At 32.2% G+C, this 20,531-nt stretch overlaps 1 protein-coding gene across 1 annotated transcript in view; it reads right to left on the bottom strand.

The window, feature by feature from the left end:
• Positions 1 to 20,531, bottom strand: part of LOC128264553 (uncharacterized) — a 230,872-nt gene that overhangs the window by 201,153 nt on the left and 9,188 nt on the right. Inside the window, 1 exon segment of the mRNA XM_053000092.1 lies at positions 17,838 to 18,768. Within this exon segment, the coding sequence (XP_052856052.1) occupies positions 17,838 to 18,334 (497 nt within the window). The 5' untranslated portion in view covers positions 18,335 to 18,768.

Below are 20,531 nucleotides of genomic sequence, written 5' to 3'. Positions count from 1 at the left end.
TGCTTGTTCTTAAGCAAATAAATATTTTTATTATAAAATATTGCATTAAATGCTTTTTTAAAGATTAAAATTAGGATGATTTCTGATGACAACAACTCATTTCCTACCTAAAGCAAGTAAGTAAAGCAAAAAAATATATAATAGTCAAATATATTTATTTAATGTTTAGCGTCAGACGAAATCTTTCTTATATTTTTTTTGAATTACCTTAAAAAAAAAAATTTATTTTTTTGAATTTCTCCCATCTCAACATTTTTACTATTAATTATTATTATTTTTTACTTGTACACCACAGATTTATTGGTATATTCTTTTTTCTGATTTATATCTCGTATTCATTTTAGTTTTGTGGATGTAGTAAATTCAAACTATTAAGTAAGTAATATCTTAAAAAGTTTCGTTCAAATAAACAAACAAGACTTTAATTTGTATCACATCTTAAAGTCCTGTGAGAAACCGATTTGCTATTTGCCATTTAATAGTGTCATTTCATTCCAAATAAGTCTCCCTTGTCATCTGTTTTAATCTGTTATTAAATCATAGTATAAGAATCAGGGAAACTACTTCAAACTACTATGTATATGATAACAGAGCTCAGAGTTCTTCAACCGTAAGAACACCTTGACCCGTTACAATATAGATATAGATATAGATATTCTCGAGGCCAAACCAAATCGGGTTCTATTCAGATGTCAGTTATTCTAGCGTATTCGCTAATCGTGTAACGTTAATTTTAGGATTTAGACTAGCCACCAATTCAATGCCTCTTCCCCTTTATACATATAAACTGCGATCTGCAATTCTATTTACACAGAGAAACGAGAAAAATACTAAAATAAATGGAACCAACAGAGGCTTGACCCCGTTTTCGCGGCAATCTAAGATAATCGGATGATCACATCATATAATTTAGCATATCTGCATAATATGGCTTCACGCTGATGCTATATGCTATATGCTATATCAAAATAAATATACTTTATATAAATACATATATATTTATAAGTGGGATATAAGCGAGGCCCGATCTAACGGTTGATTTAGTTGGCTCTATTATTATTATTTTTGTTATTGGGGACACGAACCCCGGCCGGTTTCGAACTTGTGCGAGCGAAAGAGAGAGAGATAGAGAGGTGGTATGGGCGAACTAAACAAGTTGCCATCTCTGTCGTTTTCGTGCCGAGCCATGCGGTGCCAAATCGAACTTGTCCGAAGCTTATGTGTGCTTCAAACAAGTTCGGTTGGACCCGCCGCCGAACATGTTGAAAGCGAGCCGCAACTGCGTCGGCAGAGGCAACACGACGCCGGCAGAGGCAGCGATTCAACATTTTTTTGTTGCCTTCTTTTATCCTATACAGTGACAACTCAAAAATTGGGCATACCGTTAAATATTTGACCAGTTTGACTCATTTAAAAAATTAAAGTTAAAAGTTAAGTCAAAGGCTTTAGATTTGTCAAAAAACTTCTTTCTTAGATTGATTCAAAATATATGAAAATTTAGTTCAGCTGTGTTAAAGCTTCCATTGAGCGTGTTAGTTTCAGTAATTTATGGTTGTAATTACTAAGCAATTAATTCAACGGCACAGAAAATGTCGTTATTAATATTTATAAACATTGCTTAAGGTCTGCAGTAATATCAGTAGACAACAACATAGTTTTGTTATTAATATTTATTAGCCCAATTTTGAAGTACTTAGAATTGTTGTGTTTTATGTGAATTAAATTTGCTCTGATGTTGAAATTGTTTTAATACAACGAAGTAATAGAATTTGTTTATATATTGACACATTTATTAAAAGTGTTGCTACTTTAAATAAAAATAATTTAATTTAAATAATAACTCAAATATGAAATTATTAACAATCGAAATTTAAGCTCCAACTGTATAAAAATCGAGTTAATTGCTATTATTTAACATTAAAACTACTATAATATTTTAGATTATTCTGTATATGCCCGATTTCAAAACTATTTTCAAACTATTTTAGAGTAATTTTTATTTGTTCTCAATCTATTTGAAATTTTTGTGTTTACTCTAATTTTAACTGTTCCTTTTTATGATCTTTTAGTAATTTATAACATATTCTTTGCATCTGGCTTGTGAACTCTGAATTGTAGTACTTGGTATAATAATAATACTCGCGTTTGATGGGATTTGTGATTTTGTGATTAACGTGCGACGCGTTTGACCCGACACCTCTGCCGCTACCGCTGCCTCTGTCGACGTCGACGCCAACGCAGCGGCGCGACCTCATGCATCAACGTCACACACACACACACACACACACACACACACACACTAATAACCACAGGCCCGTTTATTAATTCATTAAATTATTATAGAAGATTCAGTGTGAGAGCGAAGGAGATGGCCAGCGGCCGCGCAACGTTGCCAAACTTCACAGCAAACCATTCTTTTATTTAGAAAACATCAAAATCAAGGCTTTTGTCCAGCTCGCATTTAAAATAAAAGATTAAAAGCTCAGACAATGATGTAGCGAAATCATCAAACATGAATGACGACAACCCATGCTAAAACGAAGAAAAAAATTTTTCTTTATGTATCCTAAACTTGATACTCTTCTATACTATAATATACTATTCTTTAAAGACATCATTAAACCTATTTTATATTTATTATTATTGAATGGAATTTATGTTAAGTGTTTTTATTTTGTGGTTATGATATTTTAACTTTTTAACTTGATTTTATAAAATATTTTCGCGTTGCTATTTATTTTTGCCACTTTTGTTTTGCTTCTTACAGGTTTTTCCTTTTGTGGTTCTTCCTAAATATCTTTATTAGCTTGCAAATAAGCTTTAGCCTTACTAATATATTTATTTGTTTTAATAAAGCTTTATCTACGTATGTCAACTTTGACCTTCCGAGATTCCTTGAAGCTTTTCACGTTATTTTACTTCTACCTACTCGCTAAAATTATCATTTGTATATTCCTTTTGACCTTGCCTTATTTATTTCATTAATGTTCTTTGGTTCCTTTCCCTATCCAGATATTTTAAATATGAAGGTACATATATTTTTTTCATATACTGTACCACTACGCATATGGTAGTTTTCTATCTATGTATATGTGTACCCTATATTGAAATTCTTCTAGGTAATACATAAATAAAACCTTTTACCGCATATGTACATATGTATGTATGTACTTTTGAACTTAAAGCTCAGCTTCATTATTTTCAAATTCCCTCTAGTTTACTTTACATTACTTTATATTGGCTTTTGCCTTCTTGTATTCCTTTCTTCATGTGCAAAACAATGCACAATTGCTGTCTTATTTACATAGCCTTTGTTTTCACTGGTTTTACATGTTCGTTGAGATGTTTTACCTGAAAAGAAAATGAGAAAACCAGAAATTAGCTATAGAGAAAAATGGTTAACAATTTAAATTGAATTAAATGAAATTTGCGTTAGCAAGACAAAGTAATCAAACACTAGATTTAAGTGAAGTAATGTAACACCAGTAATCTTTTTCGATTATTCCCCCTTGTTGTGCGCCATTTATCCGTTATTTTCTCTTTGCTGGGTATCACTTCCACATCAAGAATTAAACTTTAATACGAAAGAAGAGGAAAATAAAGAAGAAAACAGGTAGGTAGAGACTAAGACAACAAAAGGAATAACTAAATTTATGCCAAAGAAAAAGCTTTGGCTAATAAGCTTTATTGCTCCGTTTCATCTTTTTCATTTCGGTTCATTCCTTGTTTCCTTTAACATTTCCCTTGATTTCCTCTCCTTTTTCTGCTTTAAAGTTCCACCAAACAAAAAAGGAAAATAATTAAAACCCGCACACAGCTTTGTTTTGTTTGAAAAAGTTTGAAAACAAGCTGCAGCCAGAAAGAGATAGGGAGCAACGAAGGACAGAGTTGGGGATACAGGGCCAAAGAGGGAGAAATCACACATTTACCGTTATGTGCGCAGTAAGTCATACTCACACACATGTGCATACATATGTACATTTTATATACAACACATCCTCTCCATATGTTTTGTGTGCAGCATCCACACAACCATTTGGCCACCCACTTCCTCTCCTTTATCGTCTTCTTCTTCCAGCCACGCCTTGTGTCTGTGTCTATACATATGTACGTAATGCATATATACTACACAATTTATACATATACACATATATCGTAAATACTGTGGGGCACACAGCAAAATAAAAGAATACTATAAGTAAAACTAGCAGAAAAGATGGAGCATAGAACAGGCACAAACCACTCAGATTTAAAATAAAGCGCAGAATAAAACAACAAATAAAAAATTAAGGAAAACCAGAAAGCGCAAATTCTTTTATGCAAAAAAAAAAAGGAGAACAAAACAAGAAGAAGCAGCCGCTGGAGCAAAAATACCATACACTCTGGAAAACTGTGGATATTCTAGAATGCAATTAATCTTCAAAGCTATAAAACTTTTATCTATAAAAGCTTATTTAATTTTATAAAATCTGTATTATATGTTTCCCCATCATTTTTTTTTTAAATTTATAAAAAAAAATTTGAACAAAGTTCGTTGAAACTTGAGTATAAATATTTCTTTCATCAGTATTTCTCAAAGTGTACATACAGCAAATAGCTGTCTGCTATCGCCTCCCCCATTCCCAAACTTTTCCGCCCAATTTCCCATCTCCTCTTTTAACTGCAGTATGCAGCAAGGGCCAACAAAAAAACAACAAACTTTTTGCTATCGATTTTTTGGGCGGGAGAAAATGCAGAAAAATAAAGTGGCGTAGGAGGAAAGGGGCGATGACAGCCTTGTTATGAATTCCCCAAAGTGGGGAGAGTAATGGGAGCAAAAAGTTGGTGGTTATAAGCCAGTCGTATTTTGTATGTTGATTATGATTTTTGGATCCTGTTTTTCCTCGCCCATATATCCCCTTCCTTTTCCCTTTAATTTTTCGCCACATATTTTCCAGCTGCTTCGCCCCCCTTTTCGTATACGTATACGTATAAATGTACGTATACTTCGCCTATTTTTCCCCTCTTATTTCCCACGCTTTTGTTCCATCTCCTTTTCATTTTTGTTGCCTGCTTTTAAGGCGCTAAACTTTACGCTGCTGTTAGAGCAGGATAGATGCAACTTTACAATGTCCTTTGCTATCTGTGTCTCTGTTCTTCCTCCCCTCTATTTTATCCTTTCTCCTTGTCTGTCTGTGTGCCATTAAATTCGCTGGAAATTTAATTTGTGCCCGAGACATAAAAAGCCAACCAAGCCAAGACAGAAGCCGATAGAGCGAGATGGAGAAACATTGAGGGATACAAAGAATGAGATAGAGATAGAAGGGAGATGGAGAGACCGCGAATTGAATCAGCTGTTTTTCGAGCTGGAATGCTAACAATCCTCCCCATCGATGGTAGGGGGCTTTAATGGGGAAAACTCGGCTAAAATAGTTAACCAAGAACTGAAGAAGCAAATATAACGCAGGGGATTTGTTTAAGAAGATTTAAACGGGGCTAGTAGAATAAAGTGGTTTTATGTGTACCATTAAATAATATCGATATTATTTACCAAAAAATTACCCCAAACAGTTATTTTTACTGTAAATAATTGTTTTTTTTTTCCAAGGTTTGTTTTTTCTCACTCCATTTTAAATCTTAGTGAAAGTTGTTTGAAAATTGCATTTCGATAAAACTGTTAAAAAAAAATAAACCATACATTTCAAAAACTAGAACCCAAAAATTAAAAAAATATATTGAAGGATTTAGTTAATCAAGAGTAAACGCAATTCAATTCTTATCCTGTTTTGTTTTTGGCTTATGTATATTAAAGACTCCATTCTGCAAGTCTAGTTAATTTATTGTCTAAAATACATTGTATTGCTAAGAAAATAAATATCAATCCCTTATTACCTTTTATCATATCAAAATACATTAAAACCATTTTCCCTGATATAACAAGTGTATTTTCAAGTAGATGATTAATTTCCTAATTACGTTGTAAGTCCGATACGAAGGGCAAGGTAAGTTAGTCGATTAAATAAAGCAAATTGAAACAATATTCAAGTAAACGGTGGACAGGCTGTCCAGTCACAGGATGTTGTAGTCAATATCAGTGTCTTGTCAAATCGCTTCTATATGAATTTACCTATATCCAGCCATCTATATCTTGGACAAACGCATAGGCACACGCACATATGTATCTATTTGAATATTAATGAGCTGAAATTGCAAATTTGCATTTGCCCATTTAGTAGTTCAATGTACAACATACCACAGCTTGTCTATCGATGAGTTATCACCCCGCCGTCGGTTTTCCCCTCGCACCTGTCACACCTCATGAATATAGACAGCTTCGTATACTACTAAATTATAACAAAGTAAAAAAAAAAAACAAAAAAATAAGCAAAATAAAAAAAAGAGAAGGGGTAGTGGAAAATAAACGGCAAATGACTCATGACCATTCAGATAAGTGTTATTATTATGACTGTGGGCGTCGTACATTTCCCTCTGTCATAACAACCCTCTTTGTCAAAACTGTGTGCATTAATATCACTTGATAGATAGCGCTATCTGAAAATCTAAAAGCAATATAAAAAACAAAGTATTTTTGGAAATGTGATTAAAGGCAATAATAATATCAAGTTATATCCTGGTTATTTATAGATGCTTAACTAAAGTAATTGTGAGACTATCAAGTATTTTATTTGTTTAATGTATTATTTTGTATGATTTGTTTGTCCTTAACGTTAAATCGACAATTAAAAAATATTATATTTTAATATTTAAATAAATTAAATCATAGGTTTACTAAAATTAACTTTTCAAAAATATAAAGTGAATCAATTGAAAAAGCAAATGTACATTTGTATATATAAACAATCTAATGAAAATATTTACCTAACATTTCCAATTGCATGGTTGTTAAATTCAGCGCAATTTCGAAATAAATTGTTGACTATTTCCGTGTCTAATTACGTTTGCTCAGCTCACGTAAGTACAAATGAAAAATCCGAGTAAATTACTTTAGCACACATGTGTCAACGACTTGACGATCTTTGTGTAATATCATAAAAAATATATTAAATACAAAAAAAATGTAAAACTTTCAGGGCGTGCAAATTTTGGCATTCAAAGGTTAAATTACAATTTTGGTTGGCCAAAACGGATTTTTAGATTTTTGGGCAATAGCTAATTATCGATTGAAAATTGCTTATATTTTATTTCAAAAAAAAGATCTTGAATAAAAAATTAGTTCTCGTTTTTTCTTTGCGAATGCCTGTTATTCAAAAGCAAAATCTTAACATTTCTTGCATTTGTTTTAATTTCCATTCATTCTTCCCTTTTATTTTTTCTCTATATTTTTTATCCAAATGTTTTCACAGCTGTTCTCTACATCGACCGATAGTCAGCAATTTACTTTCGGGTTCTTTTCAGTTTGTTTTTGCTATTTCATAGCCCGCCCCTTGGGATATTTGGTTTCATTCGCAAAGTCAGCGCTGAAAAATGTTATAATATTCAATTTACATTGACTCAAATTACAAGACATCAGCAAAATGGAGATATTACGGGGAGGAATGAAATAGGAGTAAATCCTAAAGTAAGCACAAATGAGCTTTGTAATTTAAAACGTAGGAACTAATTCATAAACATTTTTATAGTAAATTCATCGATTTGCAGTTGTACATATATGAAAAAAACATGAAGATCAAATCCATTGAATCTGTTGTGCTGTTATATTCCTATTTTTTATCATACATTGTAAGATCTCAAACAAACTTTACAAATACTGTATATATCCCACCAACTTGCGAATTTTCACATGAGGCTGCGAAAGCAATTTCCTGTCTATATAGATACAAAAAGAACCGAGACGAAAATGGGCAAAGGGGGGAGGCACATATACGATCGAAAGGGACAACACAGCATGATAATGGCACCCCACCCCATCCTCCTCTATTTTCATAGCTGTACATTGAACTTTTGCCAGCACATGGTTAAAAAAAATACCTACATATATGTATATTAAGGGAAGAACAGGGAAAGAAGCAAGGCGGTAGGTAAGATTAGGTGCGATTTATGGCAATCGTTCGCATGAAATTCAACTCCGGCCTGCAAATGCTTCATAAAAAATTGAAAAACTCCATAAAAATATACGTATACGTAATGTGTGCACAGAGAGAAAAATATTAACTACAGAACTAATAGCAATGTTTTTTTTTGTTTTTTTTTTTGATTTGATTATATATATATTCATGTACTTAAATTTAGAGAAGTTCTTATGAAAATGAATATTTTAGTCACAAATTATTTGGTATTTTTTGTCAAATTTGATATCATAATTAAAGTTTATTTTGTTTTCGGCGCAGTGTGCAAACATTAAATACAAGGGTTAAATGGACCGAGGAAGGTGAACAAAAATTGGTCTATCTAATCTGTGTTGTAAAACAAAAATAAATACAAATGTTTCCATGCCTCACCGCTAAAAAAAAAAGCTACTCTCTCTATCTTTTCTACTCTGACGATCTACTTTTATACAACAAAAACACGAACGCAGGGAGAAAAACGAAAAAAAAATGCGCGCCAAAACGGGGCCATGAATTAATCTGTTTTTGTTGTTTTTATAAGTATGTATATATACATGTTTTTTTTTTTCTGTCATAGACGCTCGCTAATCTAATCTGAAAGCAGAACGAACACCAATTACGAACACCGAGTAAAACAAATATAATACAATATAATACACAATAATAAAAGTCATAAAACTTATCACGATTTAATCTAGTGGGAATGCAGTATGTTTGTGTGTGAACAGCAGGAACGTGACATTGGTCAAACGCAGTGAGTTGGCGTTATCAGTCGTTATCAGTCGTTATCAATCGATTGACGATTGACAGCATTGACAACGACACGCGGAAGAGGAACAAAAAGCAAACCAAAATGGAAGGGTGAGCGATAAGGGAATAAATATATAGATAACAACATATAATGGGGTCGATGTGGAAAGACAATTTTAGGTAGCTAAGTCATAAAATAAGTGCCATGACATTTACAAAATGCAAAAATGCAAAATGCAAACAATTTTTTTTAGATTGCAAGTATAAAGCTAGAAAACAATTAAACATAATACATTAACATATTAAAAAAAATCTCAAAAACCATACAATCATATCATTATTTAAGAAACAAGAAAATAAAAAAAAGGATTTAAACAAAATAAATAAATAATTTAAATAATTACCTCTACATTTCATTATAAGCTTAATAAATTATAATGGAATACATGTAAAAACGGTACACACATAGGAGCTATGGAAGTTAGTATTCTAAGAACTTGAAAATAGTAATTATTTAATTGTTGCTAAACGGATATTTCTAAGAAAATCTGCCCTAAACAATTTTTTTTGTAGAAAAGGACTACAATTTAATTTGGTCATAGTATGGTTTAATGTTTATATAGATTATATTAACAATTGTAACATATTCTATAAAAACTGTAAACTTATATATAAGTAATAACGATTCAAACACCCACGTAACGGTTTGAACACCCACGTAACGCCCAGTAATGCCGACGATTATAGAACTTAATTTAACAAATTATTCGATCGATCGATGGATGATATCTAAAAAAAAAAAATCGGTTGTGCAAAAACTTATCAAAAATTCAACGGGCAATCATCATCAAAATTAATATTAAGCAATAAGAGGGGACCGGAAAAGAGGCGGTGTCATTAAAGTTTCAATCGCTGAGAATGCGAACAAATGTCGTCGTTTGCATGCGTCTCCGTCTCTGATTAACTGTAAAACTACTGCTCAATGGAGATATATAGACGGGTTGAAAAGGGGGAGTAAAGGGGGAGGGACTAGCATGACTCAGAAAACTTTAACCGTTTTACGTGGCCTCGAGTGGGCGCTCGTTTCTACAAGTCTGTGTGAGTATTGAATTGCAGATACAGATATACATTACGAGCATACAGCCTGGGTCAAATTTGTATATGATTTATTTGATTTTTAAATTCCATGCTTAAAAACAATTTATATAAATATATTAAACCATTAGTTATTGTTTGATTTGCAAAAACAAAAAAAAAACCTTTTTCAATAGCTTATTTATATTATTATTTGATATTTCCCATTCATAACGATATATTATACATATTCTATATATTTGGACATTAGCGATGGACGAGAATTAAAGTTTTCAAAGAATTTTTTTTGCCTACAGGCGATATTTTATTAAATATAAATAATTGTAAGCTTGACCCAATTGTTAATATTGACAATAATGTTCAATATCTAAACATTATTAAAATGATTGATTTCGATCATTTTACGATATATTTTTAGTATGTATATGTATTGTACGTACATATGTATCTTGGTTAATTCTATTAATTTGACTACAGCTGTTTTTCTCTGAGCATCACTGATTGCCTCTTTCCGTCTCTTTTTCGACATCTCTCGGTCTCATTTTTCCCCATCACAGCCATCGCTGTGTTACTCTTTCGCTCGCCCACTATCTCCTTCTCTGTCTAGCTTGGGGTCGTTGCAGTGCAAAACTATAGTTGAAGGTGATTTCATAATGAGTCCTCCTCTTTTTTTTCCGCTACCCTCCCTCCTTGTTCCTCCACTCTCTTTCTATATTATTGTTTTTTTGCATTTTTCCTTTGGGGCCGCTGCACTTTTTGTATGGTTGCGCTTTTGCAAAAATAGACATTGTCTGGACGTCAACGTCGACTGCGACGCTGGCATCGACCGCGTCAATTGTTAATTATACTTGCCTTTTCTCTTTTTTTCCCTCGTTTTCTTTAATTATATTTCATTACGTATGTGCATTTTATTGGCATTTTTTTGTTTTGCTTTTCCTCGTCTTTTTTTTTCTTTCTATTTTTTTGTTCAACTGGCGCCCCCTGGTGGCCGCAAAGCGATTTTTTAGTGGGATAGGTCGGGGGGTGTACGATGCATATCCATGAATAATATTCATTAACGACTACAAATTGGTATTTGCTGTTATTTTATCCGTTTCTTACTAATTGGGATAAAACTGAAAGTACTAATAGGATTTACTATACAAAATCGAATAAAAGATATAAGATCGATAATTTTTATTAAATGAATAAAATCGCACAATAAAACAATCGTCTTTATTATCAAAACATTATATAATATCATTATTTATATATATATGGATTTAGAGTCTATAATATATAATGGGTTAATAATTGATTTGCCATTATTAAAAGATAATGCCTAAGTTCGCATTTACAATAAATCATACAATCAGTTACCGTTCGAAATAAGAAATAGTCGTGCAATTAAAAATTACAGTCAAACTATTTGGTATTTATTTTAAACCGATTTATTCATTACTATTTCTTTTAATTTGTATGATTAAAACCATTACCATTTTAAAAACCATATTTTGACGATCCAAATTTAAAAGAAATGGACCAACAAAACTAAAATATCAAATAAACTCTTTCTACATTGCAAGCATACTTAATTACTAGTATGAAACTTAAGTCAAACAATTTCTTAAACTCCTCGCTTTTTGCTTCTTAATATATTTTAAAGCTTGTGTTCATTTCCCTTTCTAAAACTTGATTGGTTGTTAGGCAATGAATGTTACACAATTCCACGGTGAGTAAACAAATAATAAAATATTCACAATTTAGTTATGGTACAAATTTTAGAGAAAACACGTGCAAATAAACTTAAAAACATTCCACAGAAAACCGTAATTCTAATCGATCGAAAACTTGGCAGCAAGAAAGTTTAAATTTATTTCCAATTCCCAAACACAATCATCTTCAATTGAAGTTTCATTTACCCCTTCTTCAATTTCCTCCAGTTCCTAAAAGTTTCCCAAAGAAAAACAATAAAAAAAAAATGACTGAGAAACTCCCCTTCAAATATTCAAAATGGAAACTAAGAACTTTTGCCAAAGTTACACAAACTACAAAATAGTTTTAGCGCAACAAAGAAAAAAATAAAAAAAACAACAGGAAAAACTAAAATGGGCGAAACTTTTCTTGGATGAATTTTAAAGTCTGTGGGAATGGGGGCGGGGCAGTGGGCGTCATTGTGGCTTGTTTTTTTGTTTGTTTTTATAGCTGCATATTCAACAACAAAGGCCTCCGCTCTGATACCAGATACACAAAGGCGCAAAAAAGACACAGATACATTTGTATCTGCGTTCCATTATTTGATTCCCATAAAGGCCAGACGCAGTATCGAATGTGCATACATAAGTAAATATACTTAACCGCAGAATACGGTGGTTTCATTTATCACGGCATTCTCATTTTATTGAATTACTATCCGCTCCACTTGTTAGTTTTAAGTTTAATGTTATTTTGTGTGTTTTCGTTTTAAATTATTGATCATTTTTCAACAAAATTTTATAAGTCAAAATTTTTTCCAATTTTAGTGAGGATAATAGTCCCCCCGTCCATGAAAAATGTATACATATATCTGAATCATTTAAACAGTTTGAAAAATGTAGGATGAACATACTCAATATAAAATCAAAATTTGTATTCTTTTAAAATGATATAAAATGGCTTTTATTTGGTAACTTATGTGGATCTCACTTTGAACTACATATGTACATATGTAACTATGCAACTATTTCTAAAAGATATGCACATTTTGGAGTTCATAATACTTTGAACGTAGGGCTAAAAATAATAGCCACCCATTAAAAATGGGTTAAAAACGGCACAAAAAAATAGGGGGTAATGGAAAAATAAACAAAAAGGGAAGGAGAGAAGGAGGGAAGGAGGGAAGGAGAGGGCAAAACCAACTGAGTGACAAGCAAACAACAACAACAACAACGCACATCAATGATACACATACTTGGAAGGCATAACTATGCACGTGTGTGTGTGTGTGTGAAAAGTGCCGGGTCGATAAACAAAATATGTAAATATATATGTATATATACATATATATGTATATATATATATATCTATATATATGAAGAAGCAGCAGCGCTGTCTCTGCCGACGTCAACGGCGGCGGCGCTGCCAGCTGATAGCGGGCGTCGCGACGTCGCGTTTGACTCATTAAATATTTTGCAACCTTGACCGTTCGAAAGCGATTAAAAATGCGATGTATAAATGCAAGTGTTTCGAGTATGTGTAATTGTGTGTGTGTGTGTGTGAGCGGCATGCAATTGCATGCATGTGTGGGTGCCCCTTGTGAATGAAACAAAAATTGTTGACATTTGGCAAAGCAAAAGAAGAAGAGGAGGAAGAAGAAGAAGAAGAGGAAGAGAAGAGGCAGTGAAATATGAAATCCACACTGCCCCACAAGCAAACAAAATGTGCATATCGATAACAGTAATGGCGGTGAAAAAAAAAAGTAAATGAGGCTTGGATGGAGGCAGGGAAAACTAAGTTCACCTGTTAAAGTATAAACAAATCCTTATCAAAAAAAAAATATATATATCTAAAATGATTTAATATAAAGAACACTTTAACTGCATATCCAATAAAAAACAAAGGAACCAACAAAAATAAATATATTGACAAACAAATTTTTAAGTGTATATGTATATGTACATATACTAAATCGAAAACAAAATTATTGTCTTTAGAAAAAATATTGCAACTAATAAGAAAATTTAAAACACTACAAACAACTGGATTCTCGATTAAAAAAGCTGACTACAACGGAAACATCACCAGACCGCAACGAGATAATCCCATTTTATCGAAGCTTTTTTGTCAATGCAGCAGAAACAAAAGACAAGAGAAGCAAACAAAGTCCAAAAAGACGAAAAATAAGAATCATTTATCGTTTTACGCTTTTCCCAGTTTGCCTTCGGTTTATTTTTTTTATTGCTTTTCTTTTTCTGTTTCATTTGCTATAAACATTTTCGGTGGAAAGACAACAAAAGAACAGATTCCGGGCTCTCATTGCATTCTAATGAAGTTAAATTGCTATTAGCGTGTGTATGCGTTTAAATTTTGATTCTCATTTCGGTTCAAGCCAAGCATAAATTATTTAGACTAAACTGAAGAAATTGAAGGAAATGGCAGCCATTAAATGTCGATTTACTTGCCTGTGGTATTTGGCCCATCAACATTTGACTTTTTTTGCCTTTTGCAAATCTAAAACTTCGTATTCTGTCCTAAGAAACATTTGAATTGTGATATTTTCAAATTTGTATAACAACGAACTATACCAACTTAACGAACTAGTTAAATCTTTTTTGTTTTGTGTTCTTTGTTTTGAGTTTTGCGTTCTGTTCCGTTATCTTAGATAAACCTTTTTTGTAGATTTTTTGTATCTGCACTTCAGAAACATCTATCACTGAACTTTTTCCGCAAGAAAAACAAGAAGATATTTCTACTCTCTTTTTTTTTTAAATTGCGTTCTAACTTAGCAAACAAGCAAAAAAAAAATTTTGACTTTGTTCCATCGTCATAACTATTTTTTCTTAACTCTTATTTATCTTTTATCTTTATATTTTTGTACCCCCATTATACATTTATATACATATTGCAAATGTACATGATAAAATAGTATAATGTGTATTATATATAGGAATTGCAAACAAATACTTATAATAGTTAACGGGTTTTCATTTAAAAAGATCTTTAATTTATTATAATATTATAAACGATCATTATTATATTAAGCTTTGTTGATTTCTTCTGATTTATAGTATTTATGTTTTTCTATAAAAAAATATTTGAATTATTTATCGAATCTCTAATATATATTTTATTTGAGAATGCGCAAAAAAGGGCTATGTGCTCTTACTGAAATCGTTGCGGCAGGTCAATGGTGTCAAATTACATATCATTATTTTTAGTCTCTTCTCATACCGATTTTCATCACCTTGTCTTTTGTCTTCTCAAGTGCTTCCCACTTCCCGCTTTGTTTTTCGCTTGTCTTAACCACAAAAAACTGTTGTCGAACCCTCTATACATCATCATCATCATCATCATCATCATCATCATTATTATTAATTATCATCTGTTTTTGTGTTTGTTACGTTTTCCGCATTTTTTATCTCTCTACTTTACCACATACTTTTTGCATTGAATGACTCATTTTACCAACTGGCTTTGAATGCAAATTATGAAATGAATTTAAATGCAAAATGTTGCTATGTGATATTTGCACTTATGGGGTTCCCAAGTGGAATTAAAAATAAACACGAAAATGTTAATAGGTAGGTGGAAATGTAAATTGCAAATATTTTCCAAGAAACAGAAACTAAATGAATAATGGAATAAAGAATATTTATCATCTCACAGCTTTTATTTATTTAACCTTAATAATACAATTTTTTTTAATCTTAAAATCTATTACTCGAAAAGTTGTCAAAAATAAAAAAACCAATTAAATACATATTATCATATTTGAATGCCACCTGCTTTCACAACAAAAAAAAACATAGCATTAACATAAATTTAGATAAAACAGGTTAAAGATAGTATTAAATGGCATTGGATCGAGTCAAGGTCAAGCCAAAGGTCCTAAGATACAGATGTGATAATGGAAAAAAACGAAAATGTAAAACAGATATGCAGATACAAAACTAATTTAATAAAAATGGTTAATATTTGTATTAAAAAAAGTATATCTTTGCTGTTTTTAAATTTTTTTTAGTTTTTTGAGACTTAGAAATGATTAAATATTTTAGAATAACGGTTTAAATTTTATTAACATCGGACGACTATATCATACAGCTCCCATGGGTATATTCAAAATATTAAAAAAAATAAATCATCCTAAATAAAAATAAATAAATCAAATCATCATAGCATCAACGATTTTAAACATACATACACGCAAGTAAATCATAATTTTAATGTTTTCAGGAATATTTAGTTTTTGGAAGGCTTGCCGACGTTGGCTTCCCCCTTTTTTTTCCAAAGAAACCACTTGAAATTTTCTATCTTAACACATAAATAAACGTGATACAAGTTTATTTTATGCCGGAAATCTTATCTGAATGGGACCAACATTCTCAGAATTTTAATTGAAAGGCGACTGATAAACCAAATCAAGTATAACACAAAGCATATGCAATACCTACATATATTTTTTTCCTTTGATATTTTTCCCGCAACTCATAGAATGTAAGAAATTAAAATTTAAACCCATTCATAAGAGATAAATGTACCTAAAGCCGCCACCCCCACAGAAAATAACCAATGCAATTTTTAATTTATTATAAAGGGTAAGGTAACTAGCAAAAAATAACTCTATGGCAACTAATACCCCCAGGCAGTTTTTCCTTATTTTCTTTCCCACAAACTGCGCAGGAAAAATGCAATTACGCTAAGAAAAAATAATACCAACGCACCCACAGGATTTAAAATGAGGGAAACCATATAATTGATTGCAAGGAAAATAAATCGCACAACGGTCAAGCTTTACCCAATTAAAGGAAAATAATTTATATATAAACTGTCTCTGTTAGGAAATAATAAAAAGTATTGGTTCTCCGAGAAAAAAAAAAGACAAGCAATCCGATGGAGAAAAATAATACCCAATTAGGGAAAACTAAATAATTGGTAAAATTTTAAATGACGCCATAAAAAGACTTAAAAATAATATTCCAAGTTTAGAATGTATATGTATTTATAAGCGCTCATCAAATTATATATTTAAATATTTGCCTGTGGAAAAACAAACACTCGCCTTTCCCACTTTCATACAAAAATGGACAATGGAAACTTAATAATTGATAGATAGAAAAGCTTGCAGTTACAGGAAAATAATACGAAGGCAGGGGCCCATTGTTTGTATGTCCAGGGATGTACACATATATGGGTTTTAAAAATTTGTGTAAGAAACATTATATGACAAGGATATCTGATACCTGGGAAAATAGCCACTTGTTTTAATTCTGATAAAGGCGAAATGCAGCTTGAAGCTACAATATTAGCTGCTTTCTGAAACACAACACGTAGCGAAACAAACCACTAAATCCATAATACAAATGAATAAAAAATTTGGTTCAAAAAGATATTATGAAGAAATATCTAAATAGTAAAAATAATTCCTTTCTCTTTACAACAGAAATAACTGATTAACTTTGAGTCATAAAAAGCAAAACTGTTAGGAAAAAAAAGAAACTTAAAAACAAAGGCAACATTTTTTGGGTATATCTAAAAAATGTAAATATTTTTAATAAAAAAAAGTGGCTGTAGTTCCCATAAGTTGGTTTGAAATTCGGTTAAAAAAGATTTATTTAGAGCAAGCAATAATTTTGTATAGTTCTTGTTATACGAAACAGAGTTATAAACAAATTTTAGAAAATCCTAAGACCAAAAAAAGCAATTCTATATTCAATTTGAATATACGTTTTAACTTTAAAGTGAACCAGCAACCTTAGTGCCCAATAAATTGAAACGAGTTCACAAAAAGTGTATGTAAATACACAATCAATTTGGTTTATCACTTCTTAAGAAAGGAGGTCAGGTCAGAATAAAAGAATTTACTTGTTCCACTATTTTTCACTATCCACATCGTTCTCCTCTCAAAAAGGTAAAGTTTTAAAGTTCTGAAGTGAATTTATATGTACATGTACTTCACTCAGCAAATATGATATTAATAGGTAGTAAAACAAACTATAGCTCATTCGCCCACTTTGCAACTTATCAATATGCCCGATGCAGTTCTTAACTTTACGTTTTAGCCACCAACTGACAGCGAGGAAAACTGAATGGAATGGGTTTGGGGAAGACAGCGGCAGCAAGCACACAGGAAATGAGCTTTGCGGCGGAAATTTGCTGGGTGGAAATGGTTGTGTTTGATTACTTCTAGTCGCTTTTTATCTTTTTTTTTTTTTTATAAAATGTTTTCCTATTTTTCCTATTTTCCCACAAAGTTGTTAACAACAAACTCACCTGTGAAGCGAAGGTGCATTTGATGGCAGGCGTTGCTGATACGCGGACATATTGGCAGCCTGTTGCTGTTGCTGCTGCTGCTTTTGGTGTTGCTGCTGTTGCGTTGCTTTATTCTGTTGATTAGAGATGCTGATAGATGATTGATGCAAATGATGGGCCGTTGGTCCATTATCATGCTGCTGTTGCTGTTGCTGCTGCAATTGTTGTTGCTGGTTGCTACTGGCGACAACTCGTTGCTGCTGGTGATGCTGCTGCTGCTGCTGCTGCTGCTGCTGCTGCTGTTGCTGATGGTGTTGGTGTTGCTGCTGCTGCTGCTGCTGTTGCTGATGTTGCTGCTGCTGCTGCGCACTATTGGGTGTGTTGTTGTTGCTGCTGCTGCTACTGTTGCTGTTGTTGTTGCTGCTGTTGCTGCTGCTGCTGCTGCTGTTGTTGTTGTTGTTGTTTGTGGGCGGCGGAGCACCGACCTGCACTGAAGTGGAGCGTATAGCTGCTTCCATTTCATGCCGAACTCTTTTGGCTTAAACACTTGTTGTTGGCCGCAGAATTGATTGATTTGTTTGGTGGTGGTGTTAACGTGTTGCTGTTGTTGCTCTTGCTGCTGCCGACAGTTGCAACATTATTGCACTGCGACATTCTCTCGGAAGTGCCCCACAAAAAAAAAAAAAGATTTCGCTTTAATGTTAACACTTGGATTTCTTTTAGATTTCCCCGTATTATTTTCTCTGCAAGTTAAACTATTAATTTAAGTTGCTTTTCGGGTTTGCTGTTGTTGCTGCAACTGGGCAACAACAGTTGCCTTAATGCGATTGCATTTTTTTTTTTTTTTTTTTGGCTGCACTTTTTGCTTTGCACAACAATTATTTATATATATATATATAATTTTTTTTTATTTTCTTGATTTCCTTTTATCTATTTACACATATGCACTCTGCTCTGGAATAATGACAAAGAAAGGATTTTAGCACTAAATATTATGTTATATATCACTTCTTTCAAATTTTTTATTTAGTTGCTTCACTTCACTTAACCCAAAAAAAAAATATTCAAAAAATATTTGTGAATTGATTTGGCAATTTAGCACTTTAAAAAAGAAAATTCGGGTATAATGGGTGTGTGTTGTGTGTGTGTGTGTGTGTGTGCGTATTTGGCCATAAGAAATCTTGTATTTTATTATAATTTTTTTTTTTTATTATTATTATGAATTTTGTAATCCTCCAAACGAACCGAACCGAAAAACACGACAGCGCAGACGAAACGAATTTTTCCATTAATTAACAGCTTTTGCACACTTTTTCAGTCCTCTCGCCCTCTCTCGCTCGCTCACTCGCCTCCTTTCTTTCGCTCTATCACAAGACACACACCGAAAAAAAAAGAGGCAAAAACAAAAGAAGTTTACTTTGGTTTTATCATTCATCCGTCCGTCCAACTGCCGCCGTCCGTTTCGACCTGCAAAAAAGGAAAGAAAGAGAAACACTCTGATTAGTTGCAAAAAAAAAAAAAAAACAACAACAATAACAACAACAACAAGAAGAAAAACACATTCGCACAAAAAAAGACACACACGAAAGAAGAAACGAACGATAGCAGGCATAGCAGGTTAGATGATTAGAAAATCGATAATGGCCATAAATATTCCAGCAGATAATGTCCCCCAGACCCCCAAAAACCCCGGAGTCCCAAAAACCCCGCAACCCCCCGTAGCCCCCCGCAAAAACCTCAATCCCCGGGACCGGTTTGAAGTGCAGCGCCCATTATCGCGCGTCTGCGATTATTTCTGTCATTGAATTGCCTGCCAGCCATCGCAATCCGTATTTTGTTATCGACCGACCGGCGGCTTAAGGTATTTACGGCCGAACAAAAAAAGTCCTCCAGATCGAGCATTTGAAGGCAACGGAAGGGACACATCCAAGTAATAGTCAATTCCATAACAAAAACAACTTTCTTAAAGTAACTGACATTGTTCCTAGCAAGATCAGAACTCAATTAGAGTTACTTTTAAAATGTACACTAAAAAACTAATACAAATATTAAATTTCAATCAATAAAAAAATGTTTCTGCAATGAAATTCTTTAAGTTTTATATCAATCGCTAGTTTCTCGCTTTTGATTATTAAATCAAGGGAAAAGCTCTCACTTTACTAAATAAAAAAAAAAAAAGTAACACAAAAAGAAGTAAAAAAAAAAAATCAATTTTTAATATTTTAAGCACAATAATCATTTCCGTCTTCGATTGCTAATTCTATTTACTAGACTACATTTCTGTAAATATTAAAAATCCCTATTCTCAAATAACAAACGTTAAACAATAAAATATTTTGGAGTCCGGACCCTCTAGTTGATGTAAAAATCAAATCGAAAATATAGATTTGTAAAAGCTGGGCTTTAAAAATTATATATTTTTATGTACTAAAAATTAACGGTTTTTTATGTTTCAAATTTTTATTCATTGTTAAACATTCATTCTTATGAATACTAAACTCATTCTCAGACACATTCAAAAAGTTCACATAAATATTCGTACATTAAAAGAGATAAATGACTTAGCAAATTCTTTTCAAGTTGTTATTAATTAAATAAAACAAATGTAATTATTTCGGAATTTACACATTTATTTTTAATGCCGATTGCCAAATTGTATTTTAGACAAATGTTTGTAAGCTGTAAAACTAAAAGTCAAAAAATAATTCAATATAC

Source organism: Drosophila gunungcola, unplaced genomic scaffold (assembly GCF_025200985.1).
Source record: "Drosophila gunungcola strain Sukarami unplaced genomic scaffold, Dgunungcola_SK_2 000074F, whole genome shotgun sequence".
In the NCBI taxonomy this organism is placed as follows: Eukaryota; Metazoa; Arthropoda; class Insecta; order Diptera; family Drosophilidae; genus Drosophila; species Drosophila gunungcola.
The sequence above is the reverse complement of the archived record's forward strand: the minus strand, read 5'-3'. Positions and strand labels throughout refer to the sequence as shown.